The sequence below is a fragment of the Vulpes lagopus genome, chromosome 10 (assembly GCF_018345385.1).
Source record: "Vulpes lagopus strain Blue_001 chromosome 10, ASM1834538v1, whole genome shotgun sequence".
Classification (NCBI taxonomy): Eukaryota; Metazoa; Chordata; class Mammalia; order Carnivora; family Canidae; genus Vulpes; species Vulpes lagopus.
This window is the reverse complement of record NC_054833.1, coordinates 56,893,927-56,918,336: the sequence shown is the minus strand read 5'-3', so window position 1 is coordinate 56,918,336 and position 24,410 is coordinate 56,893,927. Positions and strand designations below refer to the sequence as shown.

The 24,410-nt window shown below is 63.9% G+C and overlaps 3 protein-coding genes across 7 annotated transcripts in view; 2 read left to right on the top strand and 1 right to left on the bottom strand.

Annotated features, from left to right (window-relative positions):
- The first annotated feature begins 1,564 nt into the window (after positions 1-1,564).
- On the top strand, positions 1,565-4,440 carry GGT6 (gamma-glutamyltransferase 6). The gene is made up of 4 exons (XM_041770718.1): positions 1,565-2,252; positions 2,742-2,944; positions 3,033-3,146; positions 3,384-4,440. Exons 1-4 carry the CDS (start codon positions 2,113-2,115, stop codon positions 4,415-4,417), a joined length of 1,491 nt encoding a protein of 496 aa, XP_041626652.1. The 5' UTR covers positions 1,565-2,112; the 3' UTR covers positions 4,418-4,440.
- A 1,240-nt stretch (positions 4,441-5,680) lies between these two features.
- MYBBP1A (MYB binding protein 1a) lies at positions 5,681-17,740 on the top strand. Its single transcript, XM_041770703.1, has 27 exons — positions 5,681-5,801; positions 6,103-6,393; positions 6,552-6,647; positions 7,265-7,348; positions 7,432-7,506; positions 7,606-7,713; positions 8,534-8,709; positions 8,799-8,966; positions 9,089-9,206; positions 10,289-10,584; positions 10,794-10,904; positions 11,256-11,381; positions 11,503-11,670; positions 11,759-11,864; positions 12,806-12,902; positions 13,005-13,156; positions 13,434-13,514; positions 13,591-13,740; positions 13,814-13,990; positions 14,074-14,231; positions 14,865-15,102; positions 15,212-15,337; positions 15,422-15,490; positions 15,770-15,883; positions 16,057-16,158; positions 16,588-16,712; positions 16,862-17,740. Exons 2-27 carry the CDS (start codon positions 6,187-6,189, stop codon positions 17,418-17,420), a joined length of 3,987 nt encoding a protein of 1,328 aa, XP_041626637.1. The 5' UTR covers positions 5,681-5,801; positions 6,103-6,186; the 3' UTR covers positions 17,421-17,740.
- SPNS2 (sphingolipid transporter 2) overlaps positions 17,608-24,410 on the bottom strand; it is a 26,128-nt gene continuing 19,325 nt past the window's right edge. For 3 of the 5 annotated variants that reach the window (XM_041770706.1, XM_041770704.1, XM_041770705.1), the window contains 10 exons: positions 23,325-23,476; positions 23,116-23,182; positions 21,872-22,014; positions 21,608-21,760; positions 21,333-21,522; positions 20,954-21,019; positions 19,728-19,826; positions 19,497-19,660; positions 19,117-19,308; positions 17,608-18,754 (listed from right to left, as the gene is read on the bottom strand). In XM_041770706.1, coding sequence (XP_041626640.1) covers positions 18,367-18,754; positions 19,117-19,308; positions 19,497-19,660; positions 19,728-19,826; positions 20,954-21,019; positions 21,333-21,522; positions 21,608-21,760; positions 21,872-22,014; positions 23,116-23,182; positions 23,325-23,476 — 1,614 coding nt within the window. In that variant the 3' untranslated portion in view covers positions 17,608-18,366. Of the gene's footprint in view, positions 18,755-19,116; positions 19,309-19,496; positions 19,661-19,727; positions 19,827-20,953; positions 21,020-21,332; positions 21,523-21,607; positions 21,761-21,871; positions 22,015-23,115; positions 23,183-23,324; positions 23,477-24,410 lie in introns of those variants that run through there. The other 2 variants (XM_041770708.1, XM_041770707.1) reach the window with 2 other exon arrangements.

Below are 24,410 nucleotides of genomic sequence, written 5' to 3'. Positions count from 1 at the left end.
CATTTCCCACCAAACATGAAACGGCACAGACCGTGACCAAGAAACTGCTGGAAGACATCTTACGAGGTATGGTTTTCCTGTTAGGATCGGATCAGACAACGGCCCAGGATTCGTCTCTAAGGTAACACGAGGAGTGGTCCTAGTACTTGGGGCAGATTGGAAATGACATTGTACATATAGGCCCCAGAGATCAGGACAGGTAGAGAGGATGAACAGAACATTAAAGGAGACCTTAACTAAATTAGCCCTGGAGACTGGCGGGACTGGGTGACTCTCCTCCCCTTTGCCCTATACAGGGTGAGGAACTCCCCATATAAGATGGGACTGACTCCCTACGAAATCATGCTCAGTCTTCCTCCACCTGTTATCCCCAATTTATTATTATTATTATTATTATTTTGTTATCCCCAATTTAAAACCTGAGGTGCTTGCTGAATTTGATGATCACCAACTTCTTTTCTCCCTCCAAATGTTACAACGAACCCATGAGCAGGTGTGGCCTAAGCTGAGGGCCCTCTATGAGACTGGGCCACCCCTGGACCCCCATCGATATCAGCCAGGTAACTGGGTGTACGTGCGGAGATACCAACACCAGACACTTCAACCTCGCTGGGAGGGACCCTACCTTGTGATCCTGACCACTCCCACCGCTCTCAAGGTCAACGGGATTACTCCCTGGGTCCACTACACCCACGTCCGGCCAGCTGACCCACACACCATTCTCAAGGACTTTGTTACAGAATGGAAAAGCCAACCAGACAAGGACAATCCCCTAAAGCTAAGACTGCACCGTTCTCACTTATTTCCCACCTCCAAGACTCCCTAATCCTAGGTTGTCCTTCAAAATAGAAGGGGATTAGACTTAGTCTTCTTACAACAAAGGGTGGGGGGGGTTATGTGCTGCCTTAACTGTAAATAAGAGTGAGAACAGCAACAAGGTTGGTGAGAATCCTGGTTTAATCATTCCCCTGGCTCACTCTGAGAGCAACCTGGACCCATGATTGGGTCCTGTATAGGATCCTCTGAAAAAGGGGGGAATGTGGGACCCAGGAAATTTAACAAAATCCCCTATCCCCTATAAGCAGAGCAGGACTGACTCTATTTTGTGCTGCACCCGCCTTGTGCTGACCTGCTTATTACCTAGGGCACTGCCCCGCCCTAGTCAAAGACCAGGGCACACCCTAACCCGAAATCCAGCTCAGTGGACCAGCATGACTGTGTAACTTTCTGTGTATCCCATTGGCCATGGGCCCCTATAAAGTTGCTGAGCGTCTTAGTCTCGGGGTCCAAGTCCCCGCTCCGCTGCGTCGGGTACACTTGGACCCAAGCTCGAGCTTGTAAATAAACCCTCGTTTGTTTGCATCGGTGTCGGCTTATTGGTGGTTTCTCGGATTCACCATCTTGGGCACAAGAGAGCACACAGGGGGGGTGGACTTGACCCGGCCACGGGAGGCGGGGACATGACTGGGAGTCAGGATGTGAGGCTGGCAAGATGGCGGTGCACCGTGATCACGGGGGACAGGTCAGCACAGGTGTGTGGGGAGCAGAGGGCCCCCCCCCGCCCCACCCCTGTGTGTCCACAGTGGCTGCCGTGGCAGCGTTTGGGCCCCAGGAGGCCTGCAGTGCCACCTGCTGGACAGGAGCCCCACGATGACACCCCAGGGAGTCCCACCCTGCAGGCCCCTCCCAGAGAAGGCCCTGGCTGCCCACACCAGTGCCGAGTCGCATGCTGAGCCTGACCCACACCACACTGCGTCCCCAACGGGCAGAGGGATCCAGGGGCGACCCGCGAAGCTCAGGGGGCCACGGGGGTCCTGGCCTGGTCTCAGGCCTGCGGTGCCGCCCCGAGGCTGGGCTCCTCCCACCCCTCCGGGCTGCACGCCCTCCCGAGCCCCCAGCCCCGAGAGCCCCTAGGCCCCATGCCCTGATGGGGCAATCGCTCGCAGCCGCCCTGGCCCTGCGCTCTGCCCAGACCTGTTCTAGATTCCACACCACCTTTCCCCGGGGCTGCTTCCACCTCCCCACCCCCACCCACCGCCCAGCGCAGGCGAGGCCGGGACTCAGTGGGGGAGGCTGACCAGCAGGAGAGCTGGTGTGAGCACCAAAGGGGCCATGGAACCCGCCGCAGGGCCTGTGCTCTACCAAAAGCTGGCGCTCTGGGATCCAAGCTTGGGATCTGAGGAGGAGGAGGAGGAGACAGAGACGTTGGAGCTGGTCATTCCCAATTCCTGGAGCCCCCAGGACTCCTTGAGGTGAGCCAAGGACCAGCCTAGGCACCCGGCAACTCAGGCCCAAGGCCAGCGAGTCCCCCCTTCTGGAGCCCCAAAGGTGGGGGTGGGGGCAGGCCCCCCATGCTTGGCTGGGCTCCAAGAACATTCGGGGTGAACAGGGAGAGGCCAGGAGGTGCAGGAAGCACCTGCTCAGCAAGTTGGAGCCTGGCAACACCTGGCAGGGCCCACTCGTCCCGCCAGCCAAGCCACCCCACAGGCCTCACGCCAGCCTGGCCCAAGCCTGCCTCTCCAGCGTCCTCCTCAGAGATGCCCACCCCAGCAGCCCTGCTCCCCCAAACCCCTCCCGGGCACCATGTCCTGTCTGCACTGTGCCAGGAGGACCTTCTCCTTGGCCGGCTTGAACTCCTCTCCCAAGTTAGACCAAAACTTTTGGGAAATATTCCCAGGGTTCTCTTGGGATTCTTGGCTGCCCCCGACCCCAACCTCAGCTCAGAACACCTGTCTCGGCAGGAGAAAGGTTGACAGGCTGACCGGGGCCTGGGCTCGCCTAGTTGCTGCTCTGCTGCTGCTGGCTGTTGGCCTCTCGCTGGCCGCCAGGCAACTCCATGCCAGGGGCGACCCCACAGGAAGCCCGGGCTCAGGAGCAGCCCCACCCAGTGGGCACTCCCACACCCCCGGCGTGTACCACCGCGGTGCCACCATCAGCCCTGCAGGTCAGTGCCGGGAGGTGCTGGGGAAGGGACGGTGGAGGGGCCCTGGCTGCGGACCCTCCCCACCCAACACCGTCTCTTTCTGTTGCAGCCACGTGCTCCCACCTGGGCCGAGAGCTGCTTGCCACGGGCGGCAACGTGGTGGATGCCGGAGTGGGAGCAGCTCTGTGTCTGGCAGTGGTGCACCCTCATGCCACGGGGCTAGGTCAGTGACCCTCCACCCCAGGCCTGCTCGGCACCCAGGAACTCGGGCCCCAAGCTCAAGGCCGGTTGGTGGCAGGACCCAGGAGAGTTAGGAGCCTCCACTCTGGGCTGTGGCCCCTGTTCTAAGGTCCGAGGGGTCATGCCCCCGGGCCTGGTTAACGACCCCAGTCTCCAGCCCAGGCAGTGACTCCCGACCCCCGTGTCACCGAGTCCTGTGTGACCCCTTTCTCCCCTGCAGGTGCCACGTTCTGGGGTCTCTTCCATAACGGCACCTCGGGCAGATCGACCGCCCTGACGTCGGGCCCAGCCCGGACCCTGGCCCCAGGCCTGGGGCTGCCGTCTGCTCTGCAGACTCTGCATTTGCTGCACACGCACTTCGGCCGTCTGCCCTGGCCACAGCTGCTGGCTGGCCCCAGCACGCTGGCTCAGGAGGGCTTCCTGGTAGACATGGCCCTGGCTGGGGCTCTGGCCGCGCAGGGCACAGAGGGCCTCTGTCCGCTGCTATGCCACAGTGACGGGACGCCCCTGGGCCCTGGGGCCCGAGCCACCAACCCAAGCCTGGCGGCTGTGCTACACAGGGCAGCACTGGCCCCCACCCCAGACCTCGCCGGGGAGGCCCTACTGAGGCCACTACTCAGAGACCTGGGGCTGCAGGCACCCTCCGTGGGGCCCACACCCTCCCTGGAGCCGGCACTGCAGCTGGCTGTGCCCCAGGGTGTCCTGTCCACCACCCGCAGCCCCTCTGCTGGTCCAGAGCTGCTGGCCATGTTGCAGGCAGCCCTGCATTCTGGAAGGCCCCCTCCCGACCTCTGCCTACCACTCCCACAAACTCCTGTGACCCCTGTGGGCAGTGTCCTGGCCACCATAGACAGCAGTGGCTCTGTGCTCCTTCTAATCTCCTCACTCAACAGCTCCTTTGGCTCTGGACACCTGTCCCCAAGCACTGGGGTTCTACTTAGTGATCTGGTGGCTGCACCTGCCACTAGTGCCTGGGCCTGCCCCCTCGTCCTTCACAGCAGCTTGGATGACACAGATGCTGATGTGCTGGGGCTGGTGGCTTCAGGAGCCCCTGATGTGGCCAGGGTCACAACTCGTGCCCTGCTTGGTCACCTGGCTGGGCCCCAAAACCAGGCCCAGCACTGGCAGCACCAGGGACCGACACAGAACACTAGCATTTGCGGCCAAGGGATCCTGCTCCAGGTGGCCGCTCATGCAGAGCACGCCCACGTCTCCAGCATCCCCAGTGGCTGCTGCACCTTCCAGGGCTTCTAAGCAGGAGGCAGTGTGTAGCAGTGAGGGTGGGGTGGGGGTTCTCAGGCCTGCAGGCAGGGGCAGAGCAGGCCCGGCAGGGATGACGTGCATGCAGAGTGTGCACAAATTATGTGCTCACAGCCTCTGACCTGGACACCAATCTGGACTCCAGATCTGGGTCTTTTTTCGCTTAAGGATACTGAGGGTAATGGGGTAAGAGGACCAGGCCGCAGCGCCAGCCCCGAGTTCAGATCCAGCTCTGAGAAGGACAGGTAGAAGGGTGCCAAGCTCGTGCCTTGGCTGCAGGCCCCATGGGAGGGGCAGGCAGACCTCTCTGGCCTCCTCTTCAGGACACCCACCCTCTGCTGACCTCTGTCAGCTGATCTGGAAACAAAATAAATATCAAATCTCCTGGATGCCTGTGCCAATTCTGCTTCCCAGGTTCCCAGGTGCCTGTCGTGGCTTCCCCCTCGGGCAGCACAGCAGAGCCCTGGCTAGGTTCCTGAGGCTTGCCCCTGCCCCGCTCAACCCTCTGCCTCCTGGGGCGGCGTCTACACAAGGTACACGTTTTCATATCCTGAAAGCAGCAGAGCAAGGAAGGGGTTGAGAGGAGGGATAGGAGGTGAGGTTGTGAGATCTAAGGAGGGGGGTATTGGCCCTGACATGGCCCGCCCCCTCCTCCCCCAGGGCTGGGGTCCCTAGGACTGCTACCCTCCAGAGACTGCATCTCTAGTGCAGGCACAGGGGGGCCCACCTGGCTCCTCCCTGCCCTCACAGTTCCCTCTGATTCCATGGATCTCTCTCTCTCTTTTTTTTAAGATGTTTATTTATCCATGAGAGACATAGAAAGAGGCAGAGACACAGGCAGAGGGGGAAGCAGGCTCTGTGTAGGGAGCCCGATGTGGGACTCGATCCTGGGACTTCAGGGTCATGCCCTGAGCCTAAGCAGACATTCAAATAGCTAAGCGGTGCCTCTGTCTACCTGGCTGGGTTAGCCCTGTCCCTTCTTCCTACACCAGCTCCGAAGTCTAAGTCGCTGGACTGACCTATTACTTTGCTCCACCCCTGCCCGCCAGTACCCATTGGGTACATCCTCCCCCTGCAATCCTACAATCCTCTCCCCAAGTGGCCGAGGAATAAGCTTGCGAAAATGTAAACAGCATCAAGGCTTGCAAACCCTCCGAGGACTTTGTTGCCATGCTCAGATTAAAATCCCAGCGGGGGGGCGGGGGTGCCTGGAGGGCTCCGTGGGGTAAGGATCCGGCTCTCGGTCTCGGCTCAGGTCCTGATCTCAGCTCAGGTGGTGGGATCGAGCCCCGCATCAGCCTCTCTGCCCACCGGGGAGTCCGCCTGAAGCTCTCTCTCCCGCTGCCCTCCCCCTGCTCGCTCGCTCGCTCGCTGTAAAGTAAGTAAGTCTTTGAATCAGTCAACCCGGGCAGCCCCTGGGGCACACCCGGCGGCCCAGCGGAGTGGCGCCGCCTGCAGCCCGGGCGTGATCCTGGGGACCCCGGATCGAGTGCCGCGTCGGGCTCCCGCACGGAGCCTGCTCTCCCCCTGCCTGCGTCTCTGCCTCTCTCTCTCTCTCTCTCTCTCTCTCTCTCTCTCTGCCTCTGTCATGAATAAATAGATAAAATCTTTAAATAAAAAATAAATCAACCCACCCCGCGCGGACTGCGCGGCCCGCCCCGCCCCGCCCCGCCCGCCAGGCAGGCCCCACCCCCGGGACCCAGTGCGCAGGCGCCGCGACCTGACCCGGAAGAGGCCGCGGCCGGGCCCACGTGGTCGGGAGCATGGCGGGGACGGAGAGCCGCGCGGCCGCGGAGCCTGGGAGCCCCGGGGGGGCGGCCCACAGCGGCGCCCGGCCCGCCGATCGGGAGGGCCTGCTGAAGCAGAGCCGCGAGTTCTTGGACTTCTTCTGGGACATCGCGAAGCCGGAGCAGGAGACGCGGCTGGCGGCCACGGAGAACCTGCTGGAGTATCTGCGCGCGAGACCACAGGTGCGGCGGCGGCGGCGGAGGGCGGGGGGGCGGGGGCCCCGGGGCCGCGGAGGAGGGCGGGGGGTGCACGGGGGGGCCGCGGGGCCCGGGGCGGCGGCGGGGGGCCCCGGGCCAGCGCGGCACGACCCTTCTGACCGCTGCACGCGCTTGCTGGGCAGGGGTCCGAGATGAAGTACGCCCTGAAGCGCCTCGTCACCGGGCTCGGGGCCGGCCGGGAGACTGCCCGGCCCTGCTACAGTGTGGCCCTGGCACAGGTGAGGAGGCGGCTCCTGGAAGGGGCCCAGCGGTGCGGGTCGGAGCAGCGGGGACAAGGGAGAAGCTGGGCGGGTGCTCGTCTCAGCAGCATGCGGAGCCGGTGGTCCGGGGCGTTGGTGGCATCCGAGCCTGAGCTGGCGTCCCCGCAGGCCTGCCGCCCACAGAGAAGCGCAGGCGGGTGGAGGGGAGGGCGAGCTGGTTTCCTGCTTGGACCCAGGGGTTGGCTGGTCTCAGAGGTGCATTTAGGGGGTATTGTGAGCTCCGGGGTGGGCTGCTTTGTATTTTCTGGGATCAGGGCTTTTTCTCTTCCAGGGGTAACTCCGTTGGGTATAGGCCACCTCTGGGGCACAAGGGCATGTGGGAGGCTGTTACAGACCCAGTCCCTCAGGAACCCCCTGTGGGCAGCTCAGAGCGGGGGTGGAGGTAGAGTGGGTGGGCATGAGTCAGGGAGGCTAGATTGGGCTGAGCAGCAGCGTTGCACACCAACACTGCTCGGGCAAGGGCAGTTTCAAGGGGCACCAGGGCCTCTGGGTACTAGTTGGAGGGAGATGAGGAAGGAGGCTGGACCTCCGCCCTGAGCCCCTCTCGCCCTCCTGCTCTCCCCTCAACCCCGCAGCTGTTACAGTCTTTTGAAGACATCCCCTTGTGCAGCGTCTTGCAGCAGATACAGGAGAAGCATGACCTGCAGAAAGCGAAGAAGGTGAGAGCTAGTGGCTTTAGATCAGCAGCCCCAGAGTGGGGTTACTCAGGCCCGTTTTATCTCAGCCTGAAATTCTTCTTTAGGCCATGATGAGACCTGCTCTTTTTGCAAACCTCTTTGGGGTGCTTGCCCTCTTTCAATCAGGCAGGCTAGTGAAGGTAAGCACTTTGGGGGTAAGGGTATGTGGAGGGACTTGGGAGTGCTGGGGGTCCGTGGCATGCTCTGCTTATATACCCTCTCCCCACTGTGGGCACCAGGACTCAGAGGCCCTGATGAAGGCGGTAAAGCTGCTGCAGATCCTCGCCCAGCACCACAACCACTTGCAGGAACAGCCTCAGAAGGCACTGGTGGACATACTGTCTGAGGTATGGGCTTAACAGCCACAGGACCTCTGGCATCGCTCCCGATGTGGAAACACTGAAGAGAGCAGAGGAAGATAGATGTTCTAGGGAGAGCTGTGTCATAGATAGGTGTTTAGTCTAACGTACTTGGAGCAGTATTTCAACACAAAGTTAGTGTAAAAACGTGCAGGGTGTCTTTATGTTCTTTTCACATCAGGTTTCTAGAGTCTGTTGTGTGTTTTGTACCTAATGGCACATTTCCAGTCAGGTTAGCACGTTCCAAGAGCTCAGTGTTTGCAACATTGGACAATATAGTCCTAGAATAGCACCTAATATGTGGCAAATACATTAAATGTGTTGTTTTTGGATGGAGAGGAACCCCCCAGGACTCCTTGCCCTGCTTGGGAAATGGAGGTGTGCTCGTATCTAGAACCCTTTGCTCTTGAGGAAGAGGCAAGGACTGGCATAGCCCTGGCCCCAGAGCTAGAAGGACCTGAATCCAAGTCCTAGCTCTCCATTTACCTCCTGTAAGAAATGAGCCACTACTGAAAAAGAAATTGAGAGGAATAATTTTAAAAGTAGCTAGTTAGCACCAGCAGGTAGTTACTAGAATCCTGGGACTGGGGGGTGGGGGAGGTTGAGCTTTTCAGCCGGTACCATGTAACGATCCTGATGCCTGCCAGGGTGGATAGTGGCTATCCCACCCCAGACTGGCACTGTCGGGACCTCATGGGACCCTAGGCAGATGGAACAGCCCGTGGGGCTTACATGGCAGGAGAGGTGACACAGGGTGCTGGGGGAGCTGCTGCCGCCACCCCCACTCCAACCTGTGTCCCCGCCCCAGGTCCCGGAAGCTGTGTTGCAGGAGATCCTGCCAAAAGTCCTCAAGGCGGACTTAAATTCGGTGCTGGGCTCCCCTGAGCACCTGGAGCTCTTCCTCTTGGCTCAGCAGAAGGTGCCTGAGAAGCTGAAGGAACTGATAGGACCTGTCAACCTGTTCTCAGATGAGAACATCCCCAGGTGTGAGGGATGTGGGAGGATGGGCTCCCCCAGGGACCCTGTTGTCTGGTTGGCCGGTGCCCCCTGAGTTCCCTCCATCCCTTCCCCAGACTGGTGAACGTCCTGAAGACGGCGGCTGCCTCTGTGAAGAAGGAGCGCAAGCTGCCCACTGTGGCCCTGGACCTGCTCCGCCTGGCGCTTCAGGAGGGCAGGTTCCCATGGTTCTGGAAGGAAGTCGTGGAGCAGGGGCTGCTGAAGAAGCAGTTCTGGCCAGCCAGGTGCGTGTGGCGCTTGTCCTCTGCACACCCCCTTTCCTGTTCGGTGGTGGGGTGGGCTCGGGGCCCCAGACACCACTTGGTGTGGCCCAGGCTCTGACCAGGCTCTGCTGCACACCCCTCAGCTACCTATGTTTCCGCCTGCTGGGCACCGCCCTGCCCCTGCTGTCCAAGGAGCAGCTGCCGCTGGTGATGCAGGGGGACCTGATCCGGCATTTTGGGGAGCACATGGTCACTGCTAAGGTGGGTATCCCCCCTCCCCCAGCAGCCCAGCACTGCCAGGAGGGGCAGGCCACCCCTTGGGTCAGCTTCTCGAGAAGGTTGCTCTTTGCTGCAGCATCCTGGTCTTCCTACCTCGGTGGTCCTGCTGGGGAACTGGGTGTCCCTTCCACGTGGTGGTGGTTTGGCCAGGTCAGTCCTTCTGGTCTCAGGTCCCTCAGCTGAGGCACGTGTGGCCAGCGGCCCACCCAGACCTCCCCCGTCCCCAGCTGGTGTCAGTGGGGAGAGTCATCTTGGTCCCTGACATACTGAGCACTGTGCATGGCCCCATGCCACACTGCGCACTGGATGGGGGGGATCAGGTGCTGGTTAGGAGTTCAGAGTAGAGAGCCAGGCTGACTCCCCCCGCCTGGGCCTGCCGCCTCTGTTGCGACTGGTGTCTTCCTTAGGTGCTGTGAATGTGATAGGGTTAGAGCCCCTAGAGCGCTTATGGCTTTCCCGGCACCCAGGAAGTACTCCTGGGGGGCTGTCCTCACCTCCCATCCCTACAGCGGGTTTCTGTTCTGTGTGGAGTGGGGCAGGGAGGCCAGATCGGCGGCTCCATGTCCCAGATGCACCACCTGGAACTCCATGACCCTGAAAAGTTAGTGGCCGGCTTTTTCTGTGCCACGTTTTCTTTATCTGTGAGATGCCACGAGGGGCCCAGTGTGAAGGGTTGTCCTGAACGTGAAACCCACCACCACCCAAAGCCTCGTGGCTGTGGTGCCCCCGTGGGCAGTGCTGGGTGCTGAGCCCCATAGCGCTATAGCCAGGTGCTTGAGATGTGGGGTTTGAACCCGGTCAGAGTATAGAACAGCCCGTCTGCAGAGTATAGAACTCCTCCGTCCTGGGCCTGGAAAGCAGCCTGTCAGGTACAGCAGGTGGGGGTGGGCGGAGGGCCACCTGGGGCAGGAGCAGGTGGATGGCGTCGGGGCCACAGCGTGGCTCAGCCTGGCTGCGTACAGGGCTTGGGCTTCCCAGGCCTCAGTCTCATCTGTTGGGGAGAGGGTGGCGGGGCCGTGGGCCTCCTGGCTGGTGACCCCAATGTTGGGCCTGACTCCTCGCAGCTCCCAAACCAGTTCAAGTTTGCTCCGGAGATGAATGAGTACTTGAGTGCCTTCCTGGAAGGCTGCCGGGATGACCCTGAGCGGCAGCTGGCTGTGGTGGTGGCCTTCACGTGCGTCACCAACCAGGGCCTCCCTGTCCTGCCTACGTTCTGGAGGGTCGTGCGATCCCTGAGTGCCCCTGCCCTCAAGGGCTATGTGGCCTGGCTGAGGGACATGTTTCTCCGGCCTGACCTGGACTCCCTGGTGGACTTCAGCACCAGCAGCCAGAAGAAAGCCCAGGATGCCTCGCTGCATGTGTGAGTGGCCAAGTGGAGCTGGGAGAGCTCAGCCCTCCTTCCCGCAGGGCCTGGGCAGGGCAAGGGAAGGGCAGGGGAGCCCCTGAACTCAGACAAGGCCTGGGTTTCCTCATGTGCTCCTGCGCTGTGGTTGGAGGAGTTAGTGTCTGTCTCCAGGGTGGGGGGCAGAGAACCTGAGTGGCTCCCATAACCTGGCTCCCACTCACCAGGCCTGAGCGTGCTGTGCTGCGGCTGCGGAAGTGGGTCATCCTTCGCCTGGTCAGCATGGTGGACGCTTTGCATGCAGAGAAGGAGGAAGATGTGATTGAGGAGGTGGCCAGGTAGGGCAGGCTCTCCCCGCCCCCGCACCCCACAGGGGACAAGAATGGGCCTTTTGTCTGGTCCTAGACCTGGTGTGGTCTCCCTGGAGCCTGAAGCCTGGGGGCTGGGTCACCACTGGAGGGCCACTCGTACCCCTTGCGGGGGCCCCCAACACTGGCCTCCTGTCTCGGGGTCTCCTGCAGCCCTCACCATGGTCCCAGGAGGGGGCAGCCCTTGTGTGCAGAGCCTGTTTGTGCAGGCTGGAGATGAAACTTGGGAAACGTTCCTTGTGCCGCCACTGGCCCTGGGCGCTGGGTGGTACCCTCCTGGGAGGGGGCTGTGGCCATCCCTGGCTCTCCCACCCTCTCCAGGTTTTGTTTCTTCCACTCGTTCTTTGAAACAAAGAAGCCTACATCCCAGATTCCAGAGACCGAACAGCGGTTCTCCTTCCCTCTGGAGAGCCGGACCCGGGAGGTGGTCAGCAGTGCCTTCTTCAGGTGGGCTGCGGGCAGGCTGGGTGGGGGGCTTCTTGGCTTGGAGAGCACAGAGGCCTAGTGAGCTCCAGCAGGTCAGGGTGCGGGCGGCCTGGCCTGTGACCCCAGCCCCATCCTTGCCCAGCCTGCTGCAGACCCTCAGCACGCAGTTCAGGCAGGCTCCAGAGCCCACCCAAGACCGGCCACCCTGGACCCACCGCTTGGTACAGTTCGCGGACTCGCTATTGAACCGCAGCCGCAATGTGACTCCCCTGACGCCCTTCAGCTCACAGCAGCGCCAGGCTTGGGACCGGTAAGGGGCTGTGGTTGCCACTGGGGAGGTGGGACACCTGAGGTCCAGTGGGGGATGGTGGCCTGAGAGCATGCCCATGTCACCCCAGGATGCTGCAGACACTGAAGGAGCTGGATGCCTGCCCCCCAGAGGCCAAGGCCAAGGCCAGTGCTTTCCAGCACCTGCTCTTCCTGGTGGGCGTCTACTTGTTCAAGGTATGGGGGTGAGTGGGGTGGAGACTGTGCAAGTCGTGTAGCCAGTTTCTGAGGCCAGTCGGCCCTGGTCGAATCGCAGCCCAGGGAAGAGTTGCATCCACTTCCCGGCCCCCTTGGATGCTGAGCTTCCTACGCGGCGTGTCTCACCCCCATGATTTTGTGGCAGGTGCTTGCTCCTATCGGCCTGGGGGCGGGGGATGCGGAACTCCCAGCAGAGTAACCACACAGTCGCTGCCTGGGATTCACCCTGGGGTCAGACTCCCTGCCCCACAAAGGCCCCCAGACTTGCCTTCCTAAGCGGAGGTGGTGGGTGTGCAGGAGAAAGTATGGCCTGTGGGGAGGGGCCTGCTGTGGGCAGTCGTGGCACATGGGGCGCTTTCAGGGCACTTCTATCTGCTGTCAGCCGAGGAGTGAGAGCCTGACATCCTGTCCTGGAACCTCACCCACCAGAAGCCAAGTGGCAGGTTGGGGTGAGCGGGTGTGCCTGGGGCTCTGCGCCCCAAGGTCGTGTCCTGTGTGCTGGTGCCAGCCCGTCCCATGGCAGCATCTCCAGATGTCTTCCCCCGCTGGGCTCCTCTGCAGTGCCAGAGGCCACGCATGCGGTGCAAGCGCCCCAGTCCCCGGTGGAGGCTGTGGTCTGGGCTCACCCCAGCAAGATGGCGCAAAACTGGATTTGAGTTCGTTCAAAGTAACGAGTGCTGGGGGTCCAAGCCCCTGACCCAGCTGGCCTTGTCGCCCCCAGGTGGTGGTGGGGACGTTGGGCTCCAGGCCCTGTGGCTCCATGTGGTACAAAAGCCACGGCCCGCGGGGTCCTCTGCCCTGGGTGTGAGGGACCTGGGCCTTGTGCCTCCCCCCACTGCGCCCGCGTTACTGGCCCCTCCCCTGGCTCAGCAAGGCTGGGGGTGGGGCTGGCATCTGACCTGGTCCTCACCCTCCCACAGTCCCCTTTGGAGAGCTGCGATCTTCTGGGTGACATCCAGACCTGCATCAAGAAAAGCCTAGGGGAGAAGACGCGCCGGACTCGCTCCAAGGCTGCCAGTGGGTCACAGCCCTGGGGTGGGGGCAGGGCACATCCTGGGCCCCTGTGGACGTGGAATGGGGTGGTGGGGACCTGCCCAGGCTTAGCTGTCCCACCTGCAGACCCCCAGGAGCCGCCGTGGGTGGAGGTGCTGGTGGAGATCCTGCTGGCCCTCCTGGCCCAGCCCAGCCACCTGATGCGCCAGGTGGCCCGGACCGTGTTCAGCCACATCTGCTCACACCTGACGCCACGTGCTCTGCAGCTGATCTTGGATGTGAGTTGGGGCTGTGGGGAGATGGGGCCTGGATGGGACTCTCCCAGCCCTGTGGCTGCCTCGTCACCGTGACCCGCAGAGCGGGTAGGGGCCTCCAAGCCCAGACCACTGCTGTGCAGGTGGTCCCCCGGGGGCCACAGGGGTCTCAGTGTGGCCTCCTCTCCCAGGCTCCATTTCCTCCTTGAGAGGAGCCTTTTGGCCCAGACTGGACAGGGCCCGGTCAGGGGAGGGGGAAGAGTCTGCGCTACAGACATGTTGGCCATTGGGAAACCTGCAGGTGCTGAACCCTGAGCAGAGCCCAGAGGAGGACAGCGTGGTGGTCACGGACGATTCCGAGAAGCAGCTGGAGAGCGAGGGGGTACGTGTTGGGGGGCACAGTGGGGCAGGCAGATGTGTGGTGGGCGACAGGTGGTGCAATACAGTGGCTCCTACAGGACAAGAGCTCGGAGAGTGAGGACGACAAACATTCGGCCAGCGAGGAGGACAGCGATGAGGAGGACAGTGACGAGGAGGACCGGGACAGGGATGTGGACCAGGGCTTCCGGGAGCAGCTCATGGCAGTGCTACAGGCGGGGAAGGCCTTGGTGAGCCACAGGCTGGGGCGGGAGGGCCTGCGTCCACACCAGCGGCCAGCCGCTCAGCGGGCCTCTTCCTCAGGGCACAGTGGACGGTGAGGATGACGATGACGACGAGCTGGGGGATGAGGCCATGATGGCCCTGGACCAGAACCTTGCCAGCCTCTTCGCAGAGCAGAAGCTGCGCATCCAGGCCCGGAGGGATGAGAAGAACAAGCTGCGGAAGGAGAAGGTGCTCCGGCGAGACTTCCAGATCCGGGTGAGCCAGAGAGCTGCCGGCACCACCGTGTCCCCCCTCCCATGTACACCCCACACCTGCTGACCTGCCTGTGCTGGCCACAGGCTTTGGACCTGATCGAGGTGCTGGTGACCAAGCAGCCCGAGAACCCACTGGTCCTGGAGCTGCTCGAGCCCCTGCTGGACATCATCCGACGTAGCATGCGCGGCAGCAGCTCCAAGCAGGAACAGGACCTCTTGCACAAGACCGCCCGCATTTTCACGTGAGTGCGGCCTGTGACCCGGGCCCCTGGGCTCCCCATGATCCGGCGGGTGTGCACTTGGCCCAGGCTCCTTGCCAGCCCCCCTACCGTGGTTCTGGGATGGGGACGGAGGGGGGCACCTGAGCCAGTGATGAGGTACCTGGGAGAGCCATCATGCTCCTCAGGCCCTGGGGGCACAGGTGGGGCAGAGGGTTGTGTCTCAGTGGGGACGGGCCAAACGCAGAGGTGTCAGCAGGAGCTCTGGTGGGGGGTGGGCAGCAGGAAAGAGGACACAGGTGGGGAGGGCAGACTTGCTTTCTCGAGTGCTGACGCGGCCCAGGGACGGGAGATGCTAGTGTAGGTTACAGGCGAGAGTAGAGTCGGTCACCACACCCCCCACCTGTGTCCTGTCCAACATCTGTCAGGGTTGAGTTTGCTGTGTGACCGAGCACATGCCCTGAGCATGCAGACTGGCCTCAGGGCCCGGAGCCCGCTGTTCCACAGGAGTCCGGAGCACCCAGGACACGTGGACCACACTTCCCCAGGGAGGGGGTTCTGCTCTGGGTCACCCTCATCTGGCCTGTAGGCTGGCTTTGTGCAGTGGGGAGGGTGACGCAGGGGAGTGTGACCAGCTGTCCCCCGATGGCCCCGTAGACACCACCTGTGCCGCTCCCGGCACTACTGCCACGACGTGGGCCGCTGCGTGGGGCCTCTGTACGCCCAGGTGGAGCGGCTGGTGGAGCAGGCTGGCCGCCAGGCCGATACTACCATTTCTCTCTACTACTTCAATGCGGCCCTCTACCTGCTGCGCGTCCTCAAGGGTAATGCCACCGACCCCGCCTGCAAGACCCAGAAGAAGGAGAAAGCTGGCCCCAAGCCCAGGGCCCCGGAGGTGAGCAGCCCTACCCATGCCTGGGGGTGAGCGGCGGCCCAGGAGAGAGCCCCCCCACCCCACAGGGCCCCCCGCCCCGGCCTCACATGGGCGCTCTCCCGTGGCCCAGACTACTGGCGGCTTGGATCTAAGCCTTGTGACCCCAGTCTACTCGTCTGCGCTGACTTCTTTCCTGACCAAGCGCAACAGTCCGCTCACAATCCCCATGTTCCTCAGCCTCTTCTCTCGGCATCCGGTGAGTGGGGGTCCGCCCACCCCCGTGGCCCCCATGCCCCTGCCTGGCCTAGGTCCCCACTCATTGCCACGCCATCCCTCCCAGGTGCTTTGTAAGAGCCTGCTCCCTGTCGTGATCCAGCATGTGAGCGGCCCGGCGCGACCCCGCCACCAGGTAGGGATGTCCCCGATCCCGGCCGGGCGTCTGTGCCCTGGCGAGGGCAGAGCCATCCCTGCCCTTCAGACCTGCTGTCCCCAGGCCAGGGTGGGGGCCTTGGGGGCTGGTGAGGCTGGAGGGCGGTGGCACTGGGCAGATGGCAGGGCTGGGCACTGACACAGCTGCACCTGCCCGAGGAGACTGGTGCACCCAGAGCTGCAGCTCCCGAGGCCCATGGACCTGTCTATAGCTCTGTGAGCTTTGGGGCCATGCACCGAGGGCTCCTCCCTCCCCCAGGCCCAAGCCTGCGTGCTGCTCCAGAAGGCCTTGCCTACACGGGAGCTGCGGCTATGCTTTGAGGACCCCGAGTGGGAGCAGCTTGTTGGCCAGATCTTGGCCAAGGTCACGGAGGTGAGAGCTGTGGGGTCCCTGCCCGCGTTTCCCACCCACAGTGGGTCTCTGGAACAGACCCTGCTCCTTGGCTAGGATTGGGCTGACGTGCCTCCCCAGACGTGCCTCTCTCGGGGCTCCATGGGGTAGGGGGCAGCCCTGCAGAGCGACTCAGTCAGGTGTCTCCTCCCCAGAACCTGCGGACGCTGGGTGAGGCGCAGGCCAAATCGGAGCAGCAGAAGGAGCTGTCCTCCCTGGGGCTGCTCAACACCCTGTTCAGGACAGTCCATCAGGAGGTGGGTCCCCGGTGACCACCCTCCATGGGAGGATGGAGAGGTCCTGGCCGCGGGTTTCCAGGGGCGGGGGGGTGGAGTTGGGCAATGCCTGGGCATCCTCAGGGAGGACTGGTCAGAGCCCCCGTGCAGGGTGCCACGGGGAGGAGATGCCTGGTCCAGGGCCGCATAGAGCAGCCCCCAAGTTTTGGGAGGGAGCCAGGGAGGGGGGGGGGGTGTCTTGGAATTAACACCTCCCATGTGCACAGAGAGAACTTTGAGCAGGGAGAGGCCTGAGTGGGGAGCAAGAAGGGATTGGGGGCTCTTCCCTCCAGCGTGAGGGGGACGGGATGCTCAGGCACGAGGGGCAGGGGTGGCAGGATGGGGACCCAGAGCCAGGCGGAGGCCCTGCCTCCCATTAGGGCTTCAGCCACAGCGTCCCCTGTCCCGCAGAAGCTGACCGTGGACCTGACCTCTGTGCTGGCCGTACTGCAGGGCAGGCAGCTGGGGGAGCACTCGGCGGGCTCCAGCCGCCTCCACGATCTCTATTGGCAGGCCATGAAGGCGCTTGGCGTGCAGTGCGTTCTGGGGTCTGGGGGGGATGCTGGGGGGGACCCTCAGGACAGGGGAGACCCTGAGGGGGGGGCTGTGGACAGCCTGGTCCCATGGGAGCAGAGGGGTGGCCTGTCCCCACTGGATGCCTCCTTACCCATGGGCTTTCCTCCAGGCGCCCCAAATCGGGGAAGAAGGATGCCAAGGAAGCCCCCAGTGCTGCGGACACCCCTGTCAGCACCAAGAGGAAGAAGAAGGGGTTTTTGCCAGAGACCAAGAAGCGCAAGAAGCGTAAGTCGGAGGGTGCAGTGCCAGAGGAGGATGCCAAGCCCGCAGCCTCCGCCGGAGACCAGCCCCCTAGGACAGGCAAGAAGAGGAGACACAAGAGGAAGGCCCGGGCGCCAGCCCAGGCCCCAGAGAATGGGACGCCTGCCCCCAAGGGGCCAGCCCCAGACCCCAGCACCACAAGCCCTGGCACCCCTGCCAAGACCCCGAAGCCGCAGAAGAAAAAGCGGAAGCTGTCCCAGGTGAATGGAGCCACCCCTGTGTCCCCCGTGCCATCATCGGGCAAAAAGCCTCAGAAGGATGTGCCTGAGAAGGGGGTGTCTGGCAAGTCGCCGCAATCTGCGCTGCCACGGAAGAAGGCCAGGCTGTCTCTGGCCAGCAGGAGCCCCAGCCTCCTCCAGGGCACGGCCAAGAGAAAGAAGGCTCTCAGGAAGGCCAGGAAGCCCTGAGCGTAGGTGGCCCCTGGCCCAGAGACCCCCGTGTGCAGCACGCATCCTCCACAGGCCCCCTGCAGGGTAGCAGCGCCCAGCCCCGGAGCGAGTGCACCCGCCATCCACTTGCCCCCAGGACTCCAGGAAGGGGCAAGGGCCCATGTCCCCCACCCCTGGGCTGCTCTGTCCGGGGAGCCAGCGCTCCGCGATTTAAGTAGGTTTATTCCTTCGTTTACAAGAGGAATATATTTGGCTTCTCTCTTAAGATTCTGAGATTCACAATCAGCAGCTCTAAAAAATAAAGGAGTAGTTTGGCTTCCGGAAGGAAGAGGAGACAACACCTGGACCTGGTTCTTGTACAACAAGAATACATTGCTGGGGCCCCAGTGGAGGCCGGGGTGGGGTCCCCCTTGCAGGCGCCCCAGAGCTCAGAGAGGAGCGAATGTCCCGCCAGCGTGCACACGGAAGCCGCGCCAGCCACTAACCGCGGGGAGTGTCTGGTCTGCCCTGGACTCCCGGCCACCTCGATTCCAGCCGGTGGGGGTAGGGGACGCAGGGCACTGAGGGGCGGGGGAGTGCATGGGAGCACCACAGCCATGTGGAGCATAGCCTTGACCTTGGGTTCGACCCCTGGCCGTTGGCAGGACAGGAAGCTTCGTGGGGTGGCTGCTTCCTCTGGTCATGAGGATGCTGGTGGCGGCTGCCCTGTGGCTTCTGGGAATAGTCACCTGGGCCCTGCCATGGTTAGGGCCCACGGGGGGCGGGGGGGGGTTGCCACCAGGGCCTTCACCCCTGGTGATGTCCTCTCCCCCGCAGGCGGAGAGCCAGTCCAGGCAGCAGCCTAGCATCCACGGGGACAAGTGTCCTGAGGGAAGTGATGCACAACCCGGTAGGGCTGAGTCTACCCCAGGGTCAGAGCCAGGACCTGAGGCCCAGACCCCTCCAGTCCAGGAGCTGCAGGTCTTCAGAGCTGCCATGTGGGAAAGTCCAGCTGTCCGGCCCCATGGCCTGGGGAGGCTGGAGGCTTGCCCAGGGCCCCATCAGGTGGTGACAGGCTGGGCGTGCCCCACACACCCACTGGGGGCTGCCTTTGCCATAGGTGCCAGGCACCCTGCAGTCTGGCCCCAGGGCTGCATGTCTGTCTGACTGCGTGGCTCCCCCACACACAGCCTTTCACGCAGGGCGAGGCCACGACCTGGTGCAGCCACGGCCACTGCACAGGCCCAGACCAGAGAGGGTGGGTGCCTGGCCTCGGGTCGCACAAGTGGCTTTGAGACTGCCCCGCAGGGCTGGGATGCCGTGAGATGCCTCCCGAGTAGGACAGTGAGGGTTCCTCGCCGGCCCATAGGCACCTAGAGAGAGGGGCCAGGTCATTGGTGGGGTGGAGGGAGGGCAGTCCCACTCCCAGTGACTCCCCTTCTGCTGTTAGCAGAACTGGGCCTTTCTCTGTGCCCTGGGGGTGTTGGCCCTGGGGTGGTGACCTTGGGTCCTGCACTGCTGGGAAGTGCAGCCCCTGGAGGCCAGGCCCAGGGGAAAGTGCATGGCCTGCAGGGGGGTTCCTGCCCATCCAGCCATTCTGAGGCAGAGGGATCCTGCCAAGCCTGGGGCTGATGGGCGCTGCCTAGGCAAGGAGGTGCCTCAGAGAGGCTGCTCCCACTTCCGGAAGGTTCCCCAGGACCCCTTCCCTCCCGTGGCTGGGCCTGCCTGCACTCACGGCCTCAGACTTTGATGGAGGCGGGCGGCATCACCAGCTGGTTCACCCTGGGGGAGAGACGGGCGGGGGTCAAGGTGGCGGATCAGCGGCGGCCGGGCCCGGGCACTGATATGGCGCATCGCATCTCGGGGGCCGGCTGGCCGGACGTGCCGGGCAGGGACCTCGTCAGCCCCAGGGGAAGGTGGGAGAGCCCAGGGGTGGGAGAGGAGAGACAGGAGCGGAGAGCAGACAAGAAGAGTCAGAGCCCCAGAGGCTGGGCTGCCCAGCCCAGCATCACCCCCGCCCCACCACCACCACCAGCAGCTGATGGCACGGCCCCGCCCCCCACCAGCTGATGGCGTGGCCCCCCCGGCTCCCGCAGGCCGTGCCCGCCCACTCACTGCTGCTCGGCCTTGGCGCGGTCGCCCAGGAAGAAGAGGGCCGTGGCCAGGAAGAACATGCCGCCCAGGACCACCACGAAGGGGCAGAGCATGAGGGCGTAGCCCAGGCTCAGGAACTCCCAGAGTGGGGAGTCCTTGGTGCTCTGGCGGATCAGGTCCGAGATCTGCGAGGGCGGGGCCGCGTCAGGGGGTGCCTCCCGCAGCCTCCCCACCTGGCTCACCCGTACTCACAAAGCCGATGAGGTAGGGGCTCCCCGCGTCCCCCAGCAGGTGAGAGGTGAAGCTCTGCAGGGCGACGGCCGTGGCCCTTCGCGTGGGGATGACCACGTACTGTGTGCAAGAGGCAGGAGGTCACAGGGCACAGCCCCAGCCTCGCCCTGGGGTCAGCTCGCCCCTGCAGCCCCTGTACCCGGACTCCCCAGCGCCGGGGTGGGGTGTGGGGTGGGGAGCCCATCTGCGGTCTTGGGAACCCAAGGCCCTGCACGCAGGTAACACCTGGGTGGCGATGCTGGCACTGGGACCCCCGACCCGAGGATCACGCTGGTTCCCCTCTGCGAGAGCCCTGAGAGACAGAGGCTGGCCTGCAGGGGACAGCCTCCCTCCCTCCCCACCGGCCAGGAGCGCCCCAGAGTGCCCCGTGGGCCCCCCACCCCCACCCCACAGGGCTGGGGGCAGGGCAGCACGATCTGCCGGGATTGTGTGCTCCTGTTTCCAGCCACGGTTGGTCACATGGCTGTGATACTTCCTAAAATGGGACACGATTTCCCTGAGACCAGTAGCTGGGGTTGCCCCTGGAGGACACGACCTCACTGTGTCCTTCCCTCTGCCAAGGGCTGTGCAGCCCCTTCTTCCTGCCCCTACACCCCTTCTTCCTGCCACGGGCCTGCCCCCTCACCTACACACCTCCTCCATGTGCAGGAAGCTCAGGTGGGGCAGGCGGGACTCCTGGAGAAGGAGCCCTGGCAAGGCCCCAACTCCAGGCCCACTCTAACCTGGCGTGTCCCAAGCCCAAGTGACAAGCCCACCCGGGGGCGCCCACACTCCCCACCCCTCCTGCCCCAACGGGGAGGGTCCCCAAGCCCCCCCCCCGAAACACTGCTGGCTGCCAGTCATCAGGACCATGACCCCCCCCGCAATCCTTCCACGACTAAGATGGCTCTTTGTCCCCGGCTGGCCCCACCACAGGCTTGCAGGCAGGTGCACCCAGCACAGCGAGCTCGGGGGAGGAGCTGACAGGAGGCAACCCCCACCACCACCCCCACCCCCAAGGCCAGCCTGGCACCACCAGCCTCCCAGCCAAGCTGAGCCTACAGACATCCCACTCCTACCCCACACTATGCCCAGGCCTCTTGGCTGCAGGCCCCGCAGCCTGGTCTCCCATAGCCTGGTCCCACACAGCCTGGTCCCACACGACCTGTGAGACCTGGTTGAGTACACAGACACCCTGGCTTCCTCACCATGAGGATGTCTGCCGTGATGGCCCAATTAGAAAACAGCAGTGTCTCCCCAACAAAGATGCAGATCTGCCCAGGAGAGAGTGGAGCATCCAGTCAGGGACCTCACGAGGCTGCCGGCAGGGAGCCCCTCACCTGCCACCACCTCCCGGAGCCTGCACTCCTGGCACGCAGGTGCAAAGGGATTGCAGACGGACAGAGGGATGGAGAAGCCTGGACAGAGCAAGGGTGGGCAGGGGAGGGGCCTCCCCATGGGATGTCAGACTGTACTTCCTAGGTCAGAGGCCAAACCCCACCCCCCCCGCCATGGGTGCGCCCTCCCTGCTCACAGGTGCACCCTCCCCCTCACAGGCACACCACCCCACCCCACCCCCGTACTCACGTAGGCGCCCACGATGCTACTCTTGGCAGCCACGAAAATGAGGCAGATGAAGATGGCAGAGCCCAGCATGCCCACGGCACACACCAGCGGGTCAGCCCGCTGAGTCCGCAGGCGGCACCAGCGCGTGGCTCCTGCCCCCGTGACCACGCCCAGGAAGCCAGTAAAGCAGGTGATGGCTCCGAAGATGAGGCTGTGTGGGGACAGGGCACCGGCATGGGTGGGGGCTGGGCTCCCACAGACGCCCCTCGCCGCCCCCCGCCCTTGCCGGGCCCCACCTGTCCCTGGCCCCGCACGGTGGGCTGCTGCAGGTCTCCGCCGACTTCTGCACGACCTGCGCGCGGTGCAGGTACAGGGGGATCCACATGCCCAGGGCCCCTGTGGCGAAGGACACGGCCGACGTGGCCAAGGAGGAGAAGACGTAGCTGCGGCTGGGGAGACGCGGGGGCAGGGACGCTGAGCCGGGGACCACCCGCAGGAGCCCCCACCCCGCCCCAGGCTCAGGGTCCCCAGCCCCCCGGGCCTTTCCTAGTGACACTCACTTGCGGATCAGGGCCTTCATGTCACGGAGCCACGAGGTGCGCACCTTCAGCTGCCCCCCCAGCTGGTCTGCAGGGCCCCTCCTCGTGGCTGGGACCAGGATGAGGATGAGCGTTCCTGTGATCATGCCCACGATGGGGGACACCTGGGGGCAGGGGTGCAGCTGGGAGCCCAGGGCCCACGGCTCCATCTCACCATGGGGTTCTGGGAGCTCCCCACCAACTATCGGGAGCAGGGGGTGCAGGGGGGGGCAAGGGCAGGATGGAAGGGGTGGACGAAGTCTGAGGAAGGGTCAGAATGCTTGGTGAATTAATGATGGAAAATCAGAAAAATGGATGATGGATGGAGAGAGAGAAAGACAAGCAAAGGGATGTACTCCGGGGGCATGATGAGGACAGGGAGCCAGAGACCAGCCCTGCACCCGCACCCGTGGGGCTGTGATGGTGGGGGCTAGGGGCTAGGCCTACGGGTCTGGGGTGGCCTGGGGGCCTAGGAGAAGGGCCAGGGGGGCCTGGGGGGCTGAGGGAGAGGCTGGGGGCTCTGGGAGGTCCCAGAGTGCTGGGGGAGGCCCTAGGGGGTTTGGGGGGGACCTGAGTCCTAGGGGGGTCTGGTGGCCTAGGGGAAGGGCTGGGGGCTCTGGGAGGGCCTGAGTGCTAGGGGAGGGCCTGGGTCCTGGGGGACTGGGGTTAGGCCCTGGGGGGCTGAGGGAGGCCCCAGGGATCTGGCGGACATGAAGCTCCCACTGGTGATGGGGGGTGGGGTTATCGCTACGGAAGGGCCCAGGCGCTTTTCCCTGTGCGCAGCCCAAAGCCAGGAACAGAACCTCCTGACACCCCCCACACCCCGCGGCAGAGCAGGGAGGTCGGTCCCCACCCCTGCGAGCCCATGGAGGGAGTTCCTCTCCACACCCCCCATCAAGAAATTCCACGGAGGCTGCTTCCTTCCTGCTTTTGAGGAAAAAACACTTTGTCTTCAGCTTCCGCTCGTCCGCGAGACTGGGGATCTCTGCTTCCTCTGATTGCGGCATCCTGGGGCCTTGGCAGACCGGCCTGACCCCCTACCCCAGGACAGGAAGGGGCCCCAGACCCCGGGACCCCCACACAAGGGCCGGAGCAGACGCAGGGCCTCCTGACACGTGGGAGGTGTCCCCCAACTGATGGCCGCTGGACACCTGGGCCCCCCCGACGCCCCTGGGACACACATGTGGGGGTCCGCCCCCGAGGTGGATGGCCTGGGGGGTCCTTACCCGCAGGGCCCAGTGCCAATCTCCGGCTGCCTGCTTGACGCTGGAGCCTGTGATGTAGCCCAGGCCGCTGCAGAAGACACGGGGTCAGGCACGGGTGACGGAGCTCTTGGGGGGGGCCCACCATGGCTCCAAGGCCAGCCACCACATGCTCGAGCGCCAACCTCAGGTGAGGTGGGGGGGATGTCTGCAGGGACCTCACCCGACCTCACCTGCCCAGCGGGATGGCAAAGTAAAACACGGAAAGCATGAGCGTGCGCGTGTTCTTGGTGAAGAGGTCGCCGATGATGGTGGGCGCGATGGTGGAGTAGCTGGCCTCGCCGATGCCCACCAGCCCCCGCGACAGCACCAGCAGCCAGAAGTGCTGTGGGAGGGTGGAGCTCGTGGGCCTCGCTCTGGCCCCCGCGGGCCAGGGGTGGCGGTGGTCCTGGCTGGACTTCCCAACCCCGCAGTGTGTCCAAGGGGAAGCCCCCTGCCCTGGGCTCGGCGCCCCCACCCCACCACATCAAGCGGCCGAGGCCGGCTGAGTGGGAAGGGCGGGCCGTGCCAGCTGCAGGGTCGACCCCCTGCTGCCTGAGGCCTGAGAACCCAGCCTGGTCATCTTTCCTGGCCCCACCCTGACCACCCATCCGGCCAATGTCGCCCACACGTGGCCCTCCCCCGGGTCTCTGTCTGCCCATCTCCGGCCTGGCCGCCCCCCACCTGTGCCAGACCTGCCCTCCATCCCCTCTCTGGGGTCTGCTGCCCACACACGGCCTTTGCCTGCTTGGCTGTTGGGCTGTCCATGTGTCTTGATTCCCGTTGGCTGTCTGCGGATCGTGGGTACTCGTCCTCCCGACACCCGCGACCAGCGCCGTGGGTCCCCCCACCCCCACTGTGCAGGGAGCTCAGACATGGCTCTTTGTGTGGCTTTAATCCCATGCTGTCCCACCAGGTGAACTTCCCTGGCAGCCCTGGGTCACCGCCCTGCCCAGGACAGCCCGCTGCCCCCCACAACAAAGGCGCTGTTCTCTCACACGCAGCCCGCTCCGCTCCAGGGCGCGCAGTCCTCTGTCCCTGTCCGGGCCGCCTCCCCAAACCCGCTGCGCCAGGCATTCTCCTGCACACACACACACGGACGCTGTGCACACTTTCCAAACACAGACATGCAGGGCACCCATCGGCGCCCCCTCGCTCCCAGCCTCGGTCACGGTCTGGGGCCCAGTGGGCCAGTCCGTGCACACATCCTTCAGGCTCTCAGGGCTCCATCCCACGGCGCCCACACCCCATCTGACCAGGGTGTCCCGGCCCCCCCATTA

Coding starts and splice junctions, on each gene's coding strand:
- MYBBP1A (XM_041770703.1), top strand. CDS start 6,187: ATGGCGGGGACGGAGAGCCGCGCGGCCGCGGAGCCTGGGAGCCCCGGG. Junction 8,710..8,798: donor TCAGATGAGAACATCCCCAG/GTGTGAGGGATG, acceptor TCCCTTCCCCAG/ACTGGTGAACGTCCTGAAGA. Junction 11,671..11,758: donor CAGCGCCAGGCTTGGGACCG/GTAAGGGGCTGT, acceptor ATGTCACCCCAG/GATGCTGCAGACACTGAAGG.
- GGT6 (XM_041770718.1), top strand. CDS start 2,113: ATGGAACCCGCCGCAGGGCCTGTGCTCTACCAAAAGCTGGCGCTCTGG. Junction 2,253..2,741: donor AGCCCCCAGGACTCCTTGAG/GTGAGCCAAGGA, acceptor CTGTCTCGGCAG/GAGAAAGGTTGACAGGCTGA. Junction 2,945..3,032: donor TGCCACCATCAGCCCTGCAG/GTCAGTGCCGGG, acceptor TTTCTGTTGCAG/CCACGTGCTCCCACCTGGGC.